At 49.6% G+C, this 18220-nt stretch overlaps 1 protein-coding gene across 10 annotated transcripts in view; it reads left to right on the forward strand.

Moving 5' to 3' along the window:
- The window catches only part of HDAC4 (histone deacetylase 4), a 355816-nt gene that overhangs the window by 154248 nt on the left and 183348 nt on the right, over nt 1-18220 (forward strand). For all 10 annotated transcript variants that reach the window (XM_030916068.1, XM_030916074.1, XM_030916075.1 and 7 more), the window contains one exon: nt 14836-14907. In XM_030916068.1, coding sequence (XP_030771928.1) covers nt 14836-14907 — 72 coding nt within the window. The remainder of the gene's footprint in view (nt 1-14835; nt 14908-18220) is intronic.

The raw sequence follows: 18220 nt of genomic DNA on the forward strand, positions 1-18220 counted from the left end.
AACAGAAATGTAATAGTGATTTCTGCAGATGGTACACCTGCTTCTTAGAGGATCCAGAAAAGCTGGTTTTGTTGGAGGGAGGGGTGTGCTGGAGTACTATTGAATTAAATAATAATGATGTGATTATCTTGAATGTACATTGATACCGTTCAATAATGAGCCTTGCGCAGTGGGAGAGCATGTCCTCGAATACACTGAAGTAGATTGGAGCATCTCAAGCAGGAGCTAGGACTGCAGGTACTGTGTGGTTACAGCCGGGGTCAGTGCCTGGAGAATGGAAATCTTTTTATTTTTATTTTTTATTTTTATTTTTGGAGGCAGGTCTTGCTCTGTCACCCAGGCTGTAGTGCAGTGGTATGATCTTGCTCAAGAGATCCTCGTTCCTCAGCCCCCCGAATAGCTGGGGGGCTACAGTCGCGCCACCATACCCGGCTGATTTTCTTGTATTGTTGGTAGGGACAGGGTCTCATTACGTTACCGAGGCTGGTCTTGAATCCTGACCTCAAGCAATATTCCCGCCTCATTCTTCCCAAAGTGTTAGGATTACAGGCATGAGCCACTGCACCTGGCTGGGAATGGAATCTTTATCCATATCACCTGTAATGCTAGTGCTGAGGCATTTGTGTGTCTCCCCCACCTTCGCTTTTCAGAAATAAAATTGTGTTTGAAAACATTTAGGAAATAGATATTAAAATAAAACTATGTGCTGTATATTATTAGGTAGTACCAAAATTAAGGAGGATAAAAGTTCTTGAAATCTTTTAAAATTGAGGACATGGGAACCACTCATGTGGAAAGGCCCTTTCCACCCCACGTCATTGTCTAAGGGAGCTGACGGCGCCCACAGGGCCAGGTGCCAGCTGACGAGTCTCTTTCCAGATGTGCTGGCTGCACCTGTAAGTTGATGCAGGTCTCGAGGTGAACTAGGTGCGTGGCGAGGGCATGTGAACACACGTGGGCAGGTTCTCCGTGTCTGCAGAGGGGAGGATCCCACCGAGGGTGAGGGAAACCCACCCCAAGTCCCATCTCTAGCAGCTCTTCTGTTGGGGAGGTCCATGAGCCAGTCCACTGTCGTCCCCCTTCGCTGTGGCCTCTGGCAGTGGGCTTCTGCTGGAACACGGCCGTCCACAGTCAGGCCACTGAAAATCATCCTTTCTGTTCAGGTCCTAGGGAGGCAGTGCCTCTTCTGGCCCCTTCTCCTTGGAGAGGCCAAGACGTTCCTCTAAAGGAGGCCGGATGTCTGTGTCACCACTGCCAGTGCACGCTGAACCCATAGCAGCTTCTGGGTGCTTCCAGAGAGTGGCCTGCAGTATGAGCCAGTGCTTGATTTTTTGTACCTGCTATGTCTGCTCCAAGACGAGCTGCTGGAGGCTCGAGCCAGTGGCAGCCCCAGTGGCAGGAAGGCATGTGGAGCCGACTGCCTGGAGCTGGGCCATGCAGGGCCCTGGACCATCCGAGTCTCATGTCACATTTTCCCAGCCTGCAATTCCTTGTTCTTCCCCACTGGTTCTGGCGAGGTGGCCCCAGGGTCTCTGGGGAGCCACCTGCAGGGTTGGAGACCGGGTACTGAAGACACAATGATATTATCACCTGGACCGCTCCTCTCGGACCCCTGGGGGCCGACTCTGTGTCTTCATCACCTGGGTTCTCAGCACCGAAGGTGATGTCTGGACCACACCTGTCTCCTTTTAGTGCTTGTCAGAGACATGGAATAAAAGCAGGTGCTTTATTGAACCAGAGGGCATCCGTGCATCGTCATAGGAGACATGGAGCGGGGTGTTCCCTGCACTTCCGACGGGAGAGGCTGCGGTGGCCGTCACGGAAGATGCTCCACTGGGCAGCAGTGCGCGGCCTCCTTCCAGAGGCGGGAGGCCCTGAGGCAGAGCTTCCCCGTGGATGACGCGTTGCAGCAGGAAGGAGTACAGCTGTCGCAGGGTGAGAGACGGCAGAACCAGTGTGGAGCAGCCAGCTGACACATGAAACGAGTCTTCACTGCTTATGTATATTTTGTGCACATTCTTTCCTGACACAAGAGTTTTGAGTGCAGTGTGTGTCACTTAATATTCAGCTCCTTATTTTTTTTTCTTTAGTAGCGCAGCTAAAGGAATGAATAAATATTTTAGAAGTCTAGAGCTCCTCCCAGGATGGGGTGGTGTTTGGATAGTGAGATTTCGGGCAGAGTAAAGGATGCTGCTGAAATACGTGTTGTAGAATATGGAGAACTTGAATTTTGAACCATCGACACAAAATCTGGACATTTTGGATCTTTTTTTTTTTCCTGAGAAAGTCACAAAGTAATGACTCAAAGGGGGTTTAGATGTACTGTTTGCTCTTCAAAATGGTGAGTGGCTCTCTCAAAATCAGCAGGTTCCATCAAATCTACATTTTGGATTTCCAGCTCGCTTCCCCCCATGCAAGCCTCTCTGTTTTTCCCACCTGGGTGAGTGCGGCACACCCATGCCGAGTCCATCGCAGAGTCATGATGGATCCCATTCCCCAGCTCTCCCAGCTCTCCCTCCGCCTCCCCGGCCTTCCGCAGCCCCTCCCTGCCCTGGGTGACACTCTGCAGGGTGGCTGGAGTCGGAATGGAAGGTCCTCACTGTAGCCTTCGGACCTGAGGCTGTGTCTCCTCTGCCTGCCCCATGGGAACCCCCCAGGCTTGTTCCCCTCCCAGGCCTTGCCTTTGCTGTTTGCTCCACCTCATGTGCACATCCTTGGGTTCGTTGACCCCACACGTCCTTCAGGTGTCTGCTCAAACGCCACCACCTTGCCGGGCCCTCTTTTCCAGCACGTGATCCCACACGGTCTGTTGACTTACGTGTCATCCTCTCTTCACTAGTGGAAGCCTGGGGTGCAGGGACTTACAATGCTATGTCCCCAAAATTGCGACGGCCACTTAATAGCTAGTTCAGGAAAACTTGAATGAATGAGCCAGTGATCGGACGTTGACCTTGAGGTTGAATGAGTCTGTGTGGAGAGGCAGAACAGCAGAGTGGGGGTCAGTTTGCTTTTGAAAGTTGGTCCCAACCTTGATCAGGATGGCCTTTATTATCTCCCTGGCTTCTTTAAAATGGGGACCATACTAGTATCTGTGCCAGTTATTTCCCTGGTGAGAACCATGAGTACCACTTCTGTGAATGAAACCCGGAGACAAGTGCCTGACTGTCATCAGCTCCCACAAGGAGTTATTTAGCTGTTATTGTTTCTCATTTAGAATGTAAGCAGGATGTTATGTTTAGTTCTAGCAAGATACAGCAAGAACAATAGTTTAGAAAATGAAATACATTTTCAGTGAATTGAGGCAAATATTGTCCTAAAAATGTGCTAGAGGTGGCCGGGCGCAGTGGCTCACGCCTGTAATGCCAGCACTTTGGGAGGCTGAGGCGGGCGGATCACGAGGTCAGGAGATTGAGACCATCCTGGCTAACATGGTGAAACCCTGTCTTTGCTAAAAATAAAAAAAAAAAATTAGCCAGGCGTGGTGGCAGGTGCCTGTAGTCCCAGCTACTCGGGAGGCTGAGGCAGGAGAATTGCTTGAACCCGGGAGGTGGAGGTTGCAGTGAGCCGAGATTGTGCCACTGCACTCCAGCCTGGATGAAAGAACAAGAATTCCGTCTAAAAAAAAAAAAAGTGCTAGAGGAGTAAGTCTTTCAACCCAAGGGGCCTGCTGGCTGAAGAGCCCTTGGAACAGACTTTTGCTGGGTGAGGCCACCGGCCTGTCACTTGGGCAGCTGCTGGTGGGGTCAGCCTGACTTGCACAGAACATCACCGAGTCTTGTGGGCGCTGGGGGAGCCCCAGCCTCACTCTCTCCCCATCTCACTGGCTATTGACCACAGACTGGTCACTTTCAAAATGCTGCTTTAAAGTTGGCGTCACAGGATCCATTTTCTGCACAGAGAATGAGCAGTGCTTGCAAGTCTGGTTTGGTGGAGAGGAGGAGAGGGTGTGGTCCACGCCCTCCGTTTTCCGCCTTGCTCCAGGGACGGATCCCTGCTTTGATGCTCCCAGCCGCGCAGTTAATGTGCCTGCCTAGACTTTCCGCAAATGGCCACTTTGGGTTTATTGTTCTGAATTAGTGACTCATTTTTCATGAGCTACTTATTAACATGCACCTATTTTCCAGCTTCCTGCCACCTAACCACAAGCACCTTTAGCGAGTTGGTGATGTTCAGCAGTGTGGAAAATATTCTGGGAGAATGGTTCATCTGTAACTGGTTTTCGTTGCTGGGTCACATTTGGTGAGCAGCTTGTTGGGCTCAGATGCCGTGGCGTGGAGGGCCTGGGCCCCCCGGCTGCGGCACTGAAGCGAAGGTGAAGTGGGAGGAGCAAAGGGAGTCTCTCACCACGCACGCACTGTGTGCCTCCTTCTTTATCTGTATTCATTTATTCACTCCTCGTGTCAGCCTTGTCTCCACTTGACAGGGGAGATATTCCACCCCAAACCCTGCAGGACCGCCTCCCACACGGGGTCTACGTCCAGGTGGAGGGTAGATTCAGGTAGGAATTGTATGATATTTGTTAGACTTCTTGGGAATGAAGAGTTGTTAGTTTAGAAAGTAGGATGCCTGCGGGGAAACAGAAGCAGTGGGTACAGCATGAAAAAGTGGGCATTTTGGTTTGCCCGGCCGTGCGAGTGGCCCAGCCGCGAGGGAGCAGGGTTATCCACGGGCAGACCGCAGAGCTAGTCTCTAGCCGTTGCCGATAGCTGCATCACCTTTCATCACTAGCTTCATTGAAGGGAACCTGTCCAGAAAACGACCCTACATTAGCCGTAGGGATGTCCTTTGTGTGTTTTGCAGTGTTCCTGTTTAACGTCTGTTGTGTGTGGCTCCTCCCACTGGCTCTGGATCACCTAGCAGGTGCCAGGCGGCTCTGGGGAACCTGCACAGGGGGCATGCCAGGTGATCCTCCTCGCAGGCTCCCAGCGCTGTACAGAGCAGCTGTGCAGTGACTCGCCCACGTGTGCCCTCACCACTGGGCAGTGGGCATCCTCTCAGGAGCAGAGATGGTGCTGTTTTCTGAGGCGGGCAAGGACATTTTCTCCTGATTTGCTAAATGGCTTATGAACACTCAAGCTAGCCAGTGCTACTTGGTAGGTAGGGAGAGCTGAGAGCTGTCTCTCCATGTTGTCTTACTTAGGGAGGAAGCAGCATGGCCACGCCAGGCCCTGCAGAACTGTCTAGGAGACGCCCTGAGACCCTCCCTCCAGGAAACGCTGTTCTCCGGCCCGTAGAGCACAGAGCAGGGCCTTGCAGAGCAGCAGCAGAAGCTTGTTTTCACTACTCCCGGCGCCGTGACCATCACCTGCTCAGCCAGTGCTGGCCGGACCCTGCCCACACACCTGGTTCTGTGCTCGGTCCCAGGACCTGCAGGGACAGGACAGCCCCATTCAGCCCCCGGGCAGCCCCTTTTCCACACTGATTCCTGACACCACTCCTTGCGCCCTGTAGCCCACGACGCCCCTGTGCTTCTCCGGCTGCCATGCCTCCTGGGTACATGGATTGTTTCTCAAACAGCGGCGGGTGGCAAGGCGGCGTTTTTCCACTGCCACATTTTCCCTGGGAAAATCCCTGAGTAACCTGCTGTTCCCTTTCCTCCGTGGCTCACTCCTGCCCACGTTCGCCTCCCACCGGGCTCCGTCTGCCTGCTGAGTCTGCGTGTCCAGTGGGCTGAGTTTGCACCTTTTGTCCCCATCACCCGACTAAGCTGCAAGTGTTAGCAAGCCTTGCCTGGCACGTGAGAGCAGCTGGGCACCCCCTGCAGTCTCCTCTGGCCCGTGTCTGGGCAGGTGCTGGCACCAGGCAGACCCCATAGCGGGACTGGATGCAGGCAGCCGGTGTGGGTCCCCGGTTCTGCTGGGCTGGGGCCAGGCCTCTGCGTTGCTCACTCTCATGTTCCCAGATGCTCAGGGCCTGCTCGCTGAGCTGTGAACCAGACACGTGTGCCTGCTTGAACACAGGGACTGGGGATGAACTGAAGACTGTTGGGATATTGATGAAGGAACAAGTTAGGCAGATCACCTAGCAGATGCTCAGCAAAGACCAACTGTGTTGAATAGAAGGTGGGGGCAGGCTTGTCTTTATTCCTGGCATCTCTTGAAAAATTGTTACGAAAAGTTTCAAACACATATGAAAGGAAAGAGACTAGTGCATAGAGTGAATGCCCACAGCCACTTCCCCCTAGGAAATCCCTGAGGCTGTCCGTCGTGACCCCTTTATCTCCCATACCGTTATTTTCTGGAGAATTTAAAACCGATCTCAGAGGCCATAGCACCATCCCTTATATACTTGAATGTGTATTTCTAACAGATCCAACCCCATTATCACACTCAACAGAATGAATCATGATTCCTAAATATCATCTTATACCCAAGCGATGTTTAATTTTTATTGGTTGTCTTAAAAACTGTCTTTTTACAGCCAGTTGCTCAAATCCAGACCAAAACATCAGGACTGGTGGGCATATCTGAAATCTTCCCCCACCCCCTGTCCGCCTCACTGAGTCCTTTGTCCTGGGATTTTCTGTTTCAAGACTTGACTGATCATAGCCAATCCAGGGTCCTTTAGCAGGTTCTGCCAAACCCACATTTCCTGTAAGCCGGCAGCTACAGCTCATTTTGATTCTTAGTGGAGAGACAACAAGAATACTTCTTAGGTTATCCTTGACATTTTAAAAGACCGCCTGATTACCCTGAAGGAAAAATACTGCTTAGGGAAAGAATCTTTTTCCATTTTCATTTTCTCTAATAAATATACATAAACTATGTTGGACATGCCTGAGGAATTCACAACACTTACTCATTAAAGTTTAATTTCTATTAATGGGCAGATGCAAGCACTGTTATGGAACTTTGGTAATTTTCAGTAACCTGCACAGTGGGGAAAAGCAGAATCTAGTGGCCTGGGATGCTCGAGGCTATGAGCAGGGCTCCCAGGGAGGGCTGGTTGGGCCTGCACGAGTTTATGGAGCACCAAGCCTATGCCTAGTATCCGCCAGGTCCAGGGGTAGTGCCAGGGTGTGGGCCACACAGTGGAGGGAGGATGGGCTGATGGCAGGGCTGGGGGCTGCTGGGATCACTCAGCAAAGCAGGAGGCTGAGCCGGGAGGAGGCTAGCGCAGGTGCAGGTCCTGCTTGGGGTGGCAGATGGAGATCCCTCTGGGGGTTCAGGTTAGGGGAAGGACCTAGGGGGAATTTGAGTATTTGGCTGACCTTGTAGATCATTTTGTCTCCAAGCCATGACATTTCAGCCCACTGAACTCCCTTTTATAATTTAATTGAACAAAGGCATCAAAGTGCCAGTAAAATACTACCACTGGTCACACAGGTTAGAGGCCTGAGGGGATGGCATTATGGCCCCAAGCCCAAATAGATATCCACTTCATTCCACACTGACTGATCCGCCGTGTGGAGGGGAGGTTTGTATGTGAGTGTGCGCCGCACCACGCCCTCCAGGAGGTGCAGGTCTTGGTGGGCCACGTGCGCCCACGAGCAGGGCTTTCTCACAGACACCTGCCAGTTCGGTGCAGGCCGAGAGGCTGTTTTCCTCATGGCCAGTCCTCCCAGCAGAAGGAGTTTTCCGTCCCTCTTTTTTCGGGCAAAAGACAAGTCCTTTTGCCCCAGACACGAGAACCAAGTGGTTTCTTTTGTCTTTGCTTTAAGGCTAAGCTCTTTCCTTAAACCGTGGAAACTCTGCCGTTCCCCTTGAAGTTCGGTTTGAAGGTATCGGGGCTTCCCTGGTCTGACGTCAGCCCTTGCTAGGTGTTCACGCAGCTCAGTCCCTGGAGTCCCAGTGAGGCCCTGGAACAAACCCCAGTTGAGGCACATTCTGTAAAATACCCAAGCAGGATTGCTCAAAGCTGTCAAGGTCGTCAGAAACAAGGAAGGTCTGAGATACTGTCGCAGCCAAGAGAGGCAGGACCCTGGATGGGTGCTAGGACAGAGAATGGATACCAGGGAAAAACAGAGGAAATCTGAATCAAGTCCGGGCTTTTCCTTTAATGACACCTAAGCACAGCATCCTGATGGAAGATGTTAGTGATAGGGCTTGGAGGGTGCAGAGTGAAGGATAAGTCTCTAGTAACTTTAATTTTTCTATAAGCTCATAGCTGTTCTAAAACAAAACCTTTGTTTGAAAACTATGAAAGGATGGGGAGATTGGCTCTAATGAAGACTGAATCGTTACTGTTTCCCAGTAGCCCTAAGCTTCCATTCCCCCGTGTCTGAAAAGCAGCTCTGTTAGCACAGTGAGGTGCGCACAGTGAGGTGTGACCTATACTACTCCTGGGTCACAGCAGTTTCAGTGTTTTCATCTATGTCGGCAACCCCCCACCAAACACACTTTAGAATGTCAGTTTATCCAATTCTCCTTTTATGCTCATAACAAAATATTGAAGTGAGGTGCTAAGGCTGAAATGTAGGACTGAGGTCTCTGAGTCTTCAGAATCAAGCATGGAAAAGAGTTTAGGTATACCTCAGGTCCCCACGTGTGTGGAGCTCTTGCTGCTTTCCTTTTCCCAAAAACTCCCTGGGCCTGACCACGCTAGTTTGTCACAGGAATGCAAAGTTAGTTTGACGTGAGAAAAAGAATTTCACCATGTTATCAGATGGATGGGGAAATTGTTTAATAAGCTGAATTGATATAAAAAAGTTTAATACAGTTAAGCAAACATATATGATTTAAAAATATGTCTTGGCAATCTAGGAGTAGATGGGAACTTCCTTAATCTGATAGTTACCTGTGGACACCTGCAGCAAGCATACACTTTCCAGCAAAACATTGGAAACATCCTTCCTGAGATCAGAAACAAGACCAAGCTGTCTTTTTATCACCATTTCTCTTCAGTTACTATACTGTAGGACTGAGCCAGCGGAACAAAGAAGAAAAGGCATGAGGTCTGGAAGGTGGAATCAACTGTCGTTATTTATACGTGACATGATTCTGTATGTAGAAAATACACAATAGAGAAAAATAATTGGAATGAATAGTCTACAATACAGAACCAATATGTAAAAATTAATTGTATTTCCATATGCGAGCAAGCAGAAATTGAAATGGAAACCTAGTAATAAATCTAAAGATGTTCAAGACTGCAACACTGACAATTCTGAAACATTTCAGAGAAATGAAATGAGGTAATAGCCCATGTTCATGGATGGAAAGATGCAATACTATAAAGATTATCTTCTCCCCAAATGATAGATGTAGTGCAATCCTAGGCACTGTTCATCTGCCTCCCTCCCTCCCTCCCTTCCCCCTTCTTCTCTCTTCCTCTCTCTCTCTCCCATTCCCTCTTTCTCTCCCTTCCCTTCCCCTTCCCTTTCCCTCCCTTCCCTTTCCCTCCCCCTCCCCTCCCCCCTCCCCTCCCCCCTCCCCCCTCCCCCCTCCTCCCTCCCCTCCCCTCCCTTCCCCTCCCTTCCCCTCCCCTCCCCTCCCTTTCCCTTCCCTCCCCTCCCTTGCCTTCTTTCTTGTCTTGTCTTTCTTTCTTTCTGTGGAACTTGACAAGTTAATTTTAAAATTTATGTGGCAGAGTAAAGGGCCAGTTTTGCCCCAGATGATCTGAAAGAAAAAAGTAGGGTTTTTTGCCTTGCCAATATTAAGAATTATTGTACAGTTATGGTGGTTAAGACAGTATGATTATTGGCAAAACCATAAACAAGTTGGCCAATAGGATTGAGATTTGGCTTATAAGGGAACTAATGTTGCCGATCCGTGGTGAAAGATAAGATCTCTTATACCACTGAGGGGACATTTGGCTGTTCTCATAGGAAACCATAACCCAAACCCCTGTCCCATAGCATATACAAACATCAGTGCCAGTAGATGAGAGACTTACATATAAAAGGGAACAGTGCAAAGTTTCAGGGTAAAAATATGTTAAAATATCTCTGCAGCCTTCAGGAAGGGAAGAGTTTCTTGAACCTGACATAAAAGCAGAAGCTTTGAACGATTGAGAAATAGGACCTTTGAGAAGGTATCTGCAGCATTTAATTGACAGAGGACTAATGTTCAGAATTTGTAAAGAATTCCTCTGAATCAGTAAGAAAAAGACAACCCAACCGGGGGAAAAAAACGGGTCAAAAAGACATGAATCCAAAATAACCAATGAAAAAGCCAATAAACGTGTAAGAAGATGGTTAGTGCCATTGGTCATCTGGAAAAGGCAAGTGAAACCTTCAAGAGACACCCTTTCACCCCAACCTGGGCAGGACTAGGTGGTCCCAGGCAGTTCCCAAGGGTGAAACCACACTTCCTCCCCACTCCCTTCCCCTCCCAGTTCAGGAGCCTGTGCGTGGAGCTTTCACGTACTGTCTTTATTGGCTCAAGACACCTCCTTTCTTGTGTGGTAGTATTGTGAGGAGGGCACTGGTCTTGGTGGGCACCTGTTTGCTCAAGGTCCAGCTTCAGACAAGCCACTGGTTTGGTTGAGATGAACTGGGTTCCGGCTGGTGCCCACTCCATGATCCTGGGAAACTGCACAACCCTTGAGGCCATCTCCCCACGTGTGAAGTGGGGGGCCTGGGCCCTCAGGGTGAAAGTGAGGTTCCTTTGGCTCCGGAAGGCCAGGTTTCTGGTTAGACACACCTACCTGCCTGACATGAGGCGGGTTCTGAAAAGCAAAAGCCCTGTCTGTCTTAGCCCTACTCCTCCCATGGGCGGACCCTGAGTCTCAAACAATGCTCAGTTCGCGCAGGGTCCAGTCAGCACGAAAGGGACTCCTTGCAAGACTGATGTGGTCACTGCAGTCGACCGTGGGCGCGTGGAGCGCGCTGGGGCACATCACCTGCTGGTGAGGACACGGAGGTACCCGCGCTCCTCAGCCTCCCTCTCAGTGTGCATCTGGTCTGCAGCCCCAGCGCCGATTAAATGCCGTTTGAGGACACTCAGTACTATCGTCCCCATCCAGCAGGGTTTCCAAAAATGGATTCTCAAGCGGAGACAGATAGAGGGAACCTGCTTGCCGCAGGTGTGTGATGAGGAAGTGGTTCTTTGATTCCCATCTTAATTATTTTCCAGCTTGTCAATGTTAGGTTCTTAGCACCACTTTCTCCTTAGCCTGAGAAATTTCAGCCCAGAGGCAGATAAATATGGAAATTCTACCTCTCATCACTAATTTCATTTTAACTCACTCTGGAATATGACATCTGAAAAAACACAGCATTAAGAATCTATTCTGTGCACGTTCACGGATGCCATCCCGCCTTCCAGCTGACTGTGTCTCGTAGCTTGTCTGTTTCACCCTAGTGACGGATGTCCTTTGCACCATTGGTCGCGCTTTGTTTAGGTCTGTTCCAAAGCTGTCTTTCCCAGGCCTGGTGGCCCCTGCGCCTTCAAAGTGCACTCTCACCGCCACTGCTCTGCCCCCAGGATCGCGTTCCACCAGCCACCTCTGGCAAAACGTTTGCCTTTAGTGTTTGACTTCTTGATCATGGCTGCTGCCCTGAGCCCCCGCCTTTCATAATGAGGGACGCAGCATCTGTCATGCTGTCCAGGTGGACGACCAAGGACGGCTCAGGCCAGGATCTTGTCTTAAAGAGATTGCAGCCGTTTTTCCAGCTGGCTGGCGCTCATGGGGCCTCCACATGTGGGGTTAGTGTCCGGCACTGAGAGCCATGTCTGTGCCGCCTCCTCCAAGGCCCCTGTGTGCTTGAGACACTCCTGCTGTTTTCTGATAGTTCCACATGGCTGCCCCTTTCCGCGAGAGGCAGGCGCTTCCTGTTAACCCAGTGCCGCATCAGAACAGCTTTCCCTTCGAGCATTTCCATGTCATTCTACGAAGATGTGAACATGGCAGTGTTGGGGGTTTGAATTTACAGGTTGTTATGAGGCCAGCCAGGCCCAGTGGCGCACAGTGAGAACAAGCAGCATCTCTGTGTGGTGGAAGAAAAAGCCTCTGGTCTTTGTCCTCATTCCCGGCAGGGAGCTCTTAGGATCCCGGAGGCTCCTGAGTGTCAGGCGAGCCTTTCGTTATTCGGAGGAGCTTCTTAGGAGCTTGTGAGTTTATGCTAATGAAGTGACTTAGGGCAGGAGCCCTGGGTAGCCTCAGGATGGGGCTGGTCATCAGGACCCAGAGACAGGAGGGGCAGAATGTTCAGCTACACCTGCTGACCCCAGTGGTACTGAGACAGAGGCTTCTGCACACAGCACCCTCCAGACCCTGCCTTCGTGTTGCTGTTTGTTTGCATCTTTTACAATAAACCCATCAACATGGTGAAGTGTTTTTCTGAGTTTTGTGAGCCCTTCTAGCAAATTCCAGAACCTGAGAGGGGCTTGTGGGAACTCCTGATTTATAGCTGATCTTTAGAAGTCCAGGAGGCCCAGGACTTGTGTCTGAAATGGGGGCAGCCTTGTCGACCTGAGCCCCTAAGCTGTGGCGTGTGTGCTACCTCTGGGCAGTTATTGTCAGAGTGGAACTGGATCATTGGACACCCAGTTGGTACCAGTTGGCTAGTGTCAGAAACCACCCCACCCGTCAGTGTACAGGACTGGACATGTTAAGTTCAAGGTCTGGTTTCCGCAGGGAATCCACGTGCTGTTATCGAACGGCATTCTCCTTGGTGTACCAGCTAGTGCAATCGCACAATCAATGTCTTCTTGAAGGGTAGGTGGGACCCGGACCAGCCCAGTGCCCAGAAATGTAGGTGAGCCAAGACCCACTAAGCTGCACCTTGATCTGATACACACGAGTGATGCTTGTGGATACAGGAACACCACATATCGTGACTTACAAGTCCAATCGGTTGCACTGAGATCTGATGTGTCTTCCTGCTTCAGCGTAGTAAAAGTAACTTGTAATTAGATCTTATTTATGAACTTGGTGCTGGAGGGATTCGCCTTTTGGGCTCAGGCATAAGCAGTTCACTTCCGAACTCAAGAAGGAGCTTCATGTGAGCTGGGACTCTGGCCCCACCGCTGCTGCTCACCACAGGGGGCTTCTTGGTTTCCAGACTTTCTGGTTCCAGGGCGTTTGCTGAGCTGGAAGCTAAGGGTGGGCATTGGGCTGACTACAGGGGAAGCAGTTCTGGGGACAGGCGTTTGTTCCTAGGAACTGGCGTGGAGCCCTGACCAGGGTGGTCCACCAAAGCACCCTCCTCTTGACCCCTTCCCATTGGAAAACTACAGCTACATTGAGATCTTCAAAAGGGCCTTCTGCTGTTTCTGAAAGTATTTATAGTGGGATTTGCGTTAAATACACACACATACACACATACATATACACACATACATACGTACAGGCACCTTTTTGAATTTATTTTTTTCTACAGTGAGCATTTATTTATTTTTAGGAAAAAAAGGCTTTAGAAATACTTTCCACCACTATCTGGGGTCTCGTTCTGAGTTGCAGTGAAGGTTCTCATGAGACATGGCATCATGTTTACAATTCACCATCCAGGCCATCTCCTAGGTGGCCGTGTTCTTTGAGAAAGCCCTGGAATGTGTGAAGACTTGGGGCGATTCCTTAGGTCTGGTGGCTGCTTCTAAGTGACCTGCCAGTCTTTCTCTTGACCCAGGGAAGCAGAACTGTTTTGCCCCCAAATATGCCCAGTGTCTTACTTCTGTTTTGAAACCTTAAGAGTTGCTGAGACTTGGGAGGAGCTGCTGGTTGGTTGGAGAGGTACCCATGGTTTTTTGTTGTTGTCTTAAGTTTAATTTTTATTTCTGGCACCCACGTTTGATCTCTGCATTATCCAAGAGCAGCCTCACCTGCTGAGCTCCTGCAGGTGCATGCTGGCCTCACACTTTCCCAACTCTACCTTAGGATGGGCTTCAGATCTCAAGAGTGTGCCCTCCAATCTCCTGGGGCCCTTGTTTCCGTTCTTGGATACTGAACATCTCCAAGGACACGCAGGGATTGGCGATGCTAGGAATTATCTATTTTGGATAAAAAGTGGGTTTTTTTTTTTGCAGTCATTTGACCCTATGTTAGTCGTTTTTGTCCTGTTTTAAAACTTGTATCCACAGAGTTCCATGGCTGCCCTGCGAAACTGGTGCTCTCCTCCTTCGCTTAGTAAGAAAAATGACCTCTGCGTGCAAGTCTGTAATGATATGCACATTATTGCAGGGCATTTTACACCACTTGTCAGAAGCTAATTTTAAAAGAAAAGTGTGATTCCTGGAAATCTTGCCAGAGTTTTCTTTCCTTTCTGCTTGGGAGAATATAGAAAAATCCCAGGCAGTCTAAATCCAGCCTGCGCCAGGTTTAGGTGGTGGGTGGGTTCCAGTCTCATCTTTGCAGTGAGTCTGAATAGATAGAAACAGCTCCTGAATACAGTTTAAAAGTGGATTTAAAAGAAAGGACTCTGTACCTTGAGAACACCTGGTGAAGGGTTCTCCATGCCCGTTTGAGGCCGGAGTGGCCTCAGCTCGCCTCCTTCCCTGTCCGCACACCCGGCGGGTTTGGAGTGCTCCCTGTGCCGTGTTTCTGTGAGTGTCCAGACCATTTGTCACTATCTGGGAAGAAGAGCTACTCTTCTCTTTTCATTATCTTAATGCTTGTGGTCTGCAGAAAAGCCGACTTCTGATCAGCACGAGTGGGTATAATGTGGTTGCTGAACAGAAGTAAACCCAAATTGCTAAGCCAGGGGCTCTTAGGCCAGAAACGGGCGTTTGCCGTATATCTCAGTAGGAGGCTATTTTGATTATTCTACAAAGGATCTGTGATTTTCTTTGGCAAATACAAATAATCTATGACGAAGCTGAAAGTGTCCCCCTTTAAAAGTAGGAAGGACACATGCATTTCATTGTTTGGGGAGTTACTTCCTGCAGACTCCCAGCGTAAAGTATGTTGGCTGAAATGCACGCAGTTTCTGAAGCCAATGCCTTCTCTCTTCTCCAGATGGACTTTCTGGCCGAGACCAGCCAGTGGAGCTGCTGAATCCTGCCCGCGTGAACCACATGCCCAGCACGGGTAAGTCTGCCCACGCCTGCCCTGTCCGGCTGGCCCTGCGCTGAACCAGAGGTGTTCAAAGGCTCTGCCTTACTGGAGGAGTCCGGAGCAGGCGACGGGGGAGGTGTGGGTTATCAGGCTCACTGAATTTGGGTGCTCTTCCTGATGGTAAACGAGGCCATCCTTTTTGGAAATGAAATGGCTCCATGACATGTGAATGGTAGAGAAACGCTGATTTTTTGTGTTTTGTGTTTTTTGTTTTTTTTCCCTCTCTGGTGCTAAAGGATGTGTTCTTCCCAAAGGCACCGACTGCTTGATCGAGGTGTAAGCCCTGGCCCTGATCCCCGTGAGGACCTGTAGGAAAGACCTCTGAGCTTGCAGTGGGCGGGGCTGGGTCCCACTGGCCATGCGACCATGGACAGGCCACACCTTGTCCATTGCCACCAGCTTTTGTTGGTTAAATGAGTCAGTGGCATCCTCTGTCTTCCAAGCACCTCTCAGCTCTTTAACAAAAAAAGTATCGGTAGTGATCAGAAATATTTCATTCCATAGGTAATGTTTATTTATTTATTTATTTATGGATTTGTTTATTTGGAGATGGAGTCTCACTCTGTCGCCCCAGCGTAATTTCGGCTGACTACAGCCTTCACCTCCTGGGTTCAGGCGATTCTCCTGCCTCAGTCTCCCAAGTAGCTGGGATTACAGGCATGTGCCACCACACCTGGCTAATTTTGTATTTTTAGTAGAGACGGGGTTTCACCATGTTGGTGAGGCTGGTCTTGAACTCCGGACCTCAAGTGATCTGCCTGCCTCGGCCTCCCAAAGTGCTGGAGTTACAGGTGTGAGCCACTGCGCCTGACCTCGTAGGTAACATTTTAAAGTACTCCAAGTCTGTAGGCCATGGAAACAGACTTTTCCCACTTTTCTTTGTCTGTAAGACCCCTGTTTCCATGTAGAATCCTCCAGGGTTTAAACTCCTTGTGAGGTTACCATTCTTCCCAGGCATGCGGCCTCTCCGAGAATAAAACCCGAACTTCCTGAAGGCGTGGGCCTGAGGGAACCAGCGTTCCCTTCCACATGCGTCCTGCAGGGCAGCGTGGCTGGGCCTTGCAGGGACTGCGTCCTAAGGCCTGGGTCTCTGGTCTTGGCTCAGCTGCGCCTTTCTTGACAGTCAGCCTTTGCTGCCACCTGTGCCCTCTGGTGCCCTAGTTAGACCCACTCATCACCCCTGAAAGGAAGTTGAAGCCAGCTTGAAGCCAGGCCGAACATTTCTAAGAAGACATTTCCTTCTTTGCCTTGCAGTTCTCCCAGGTCGGCCAGGTTTTCTGTCATTTTCCAAACCCGGAGTTCTGGAGGTGTCTTGGCCCTGCTCCGAGAAGGCTCTCAGTGTCTGTGGGGTACGGTGCCCTGGCCTCTTGGGGGGTCCTCGGGGCACTCTTTTCTGTTTTTTACACCTTGATTTTACTCTACATTGTTACTGATCGAGCAGCTTATTTTTTACCCCCTCACACTGGAGCCTGGGGAAGTGGTAGGGAGTTTTAAATACCAGATGAAGATGCACAATTTTAAACTTTTGGCTTATGTCAACATTTCTGGCTTTCACTTTCTCTCAGGTTCACTTTGCCAGTATTGTTTTCGTGTCAACACTGAATCCTGTGGCTGGGGCATTTTTGAGACAACTTGCTTGTGCTTAACCAGACGTGGCATGAGGTTAAGAGGATTTTCTGATAGCTTGATGGGCTGGGAAAAGGTGGTAAACATGCATAGTTTCCAAGTGAACCAAAAACAGTGGACTTCAAATTAATTTTCTAGCTTGGGAAGCGCACATTGCCTGCTGAGACCTGCTGTGGGATCCCAGCCTGGTATGAGGACAGGCCAGGGCTTCAACCTCCCACAGAGGGCACCCGGGGCCCGCCTCTGCGGCCCGTTTGCGTGGGAGCTTAGGCGAGTTGCTGAATAGCTCAGTTTTGTTTTCTCATTAGCCGGGGATGACAATGCCTCTCTACAGAGTTCTCATAAAGATGAAACATATGTGTCAGCTTTTTAGTAGTTCCTCAATAAATGTCATCTCAGTGTCCCATTGACTAGTACTGAGGAATGTGTGTGATGTAGCCTTCACATCCCTGTTCAAGGCCTGGACCTCTCCTGCAGCCTGTCACCCTCATTCTCTTCCTTTGGGGGGAACCGCCGAACTTGAGAGGTGGCATGTTGGGAAGGCTGCCCCGTGAAACTGACGCTGGCCATTTACCTCCCTCGCAACCAGGTTCCCATTGGTCTGAGTCAAAGAGAGTGCCGTGTCTCCTGGCATTTATTGCATATTCGTGCATGGGTTGGTGGGCATGGTGGGAGTGTTTGCAGAGTAATTTTAAATAACGTAGCAGCGATGCCCAGGAACAGTGGGCAGAGAAAGGATGCATGCGTGTGCAGCAGTCCTGTGTGACCTCCGTCACTGAGCCTGCACGGTGGCCTGTGCCTTAGAAGCTTCTCATGTGAAGCGTGTTCTTTCAAACTGTGTTTTGGTCATTTCAACTCACTGAAAAATACTACAAAGAAATATTCATCTCAGGTTAGGTGAGAACTTGAAAATTGATAGGAAAATGTCTTTAAAGCCACATTTTTATGATATGGGAGTGTAAACATTTTTAGGTATATTTTTATGTCAATCCCCAATTGCTGTTATACATTTCCTAATGATTGAATTTAGTCTTAACTATTCTTTTGACATTTTGACATTTGACGGTGTGGAAACAGACTGATACACACACACACGCATATCAGGAATGACGCCAGCATTCACCGTGAGAGCTTGTTCTCTTTGAACAGATGAGCGTGTACTAGGAGCAGGAAGGCCACCCGGCAGCCCTCCCCACTGTTGATCTGTCCCGTGTCCTGACTATTCCCTCGTGTGGATGCTGTTATGCCCAACACAGTCTTTTTCTGATTATGGTTCTTTTTCAATACACTTAGTCCTCGTAAATCCCCACTTCAAACAGAAAAGCATTATTCATACCATGTGTTCGTGTGCCAGCTTGAGATTTCAGAAACGTCAGGTGAGCGTGTCACGTGCTTTGGGAAAGTCTATACCAGTTGAGTATCTCTTACCTGAAATGCTTGGAAGCATTGGAAACAATGCTGAAACAATACTAAAAAACTTGGAAGTGTCTTGGATTTGGGGTTTTTTGTTTTTTGTTTTTTTTTTTTGGATTTTGGAATATTTGCATTATACTTACTGGTTGAGCATCCTAAATCTAAAAATTCAAAATCAGAAATGATCCAGTGAGCATTGCCTTTGAGTGTCACCGAGAAAAGGTTTTGGATTTGGAGGCATTTTGGA

This window comes from Rhinopithecus roxellana, chromosome 14 (assembly GCF_007565055.1).
Source record: "Rhinopithecus roxellana isolate Shanxi Qingling chromosome 14, ASM756505v1, whole genome shotgun sequence".
Taxonomy (NCBI): domain Eukaryota; kingdom Metazoa; phylum Chordata; class Mammalia; order Primates; family Cercopithecidae; genus Rhinopithecus; species Rhinopithecus roxellana.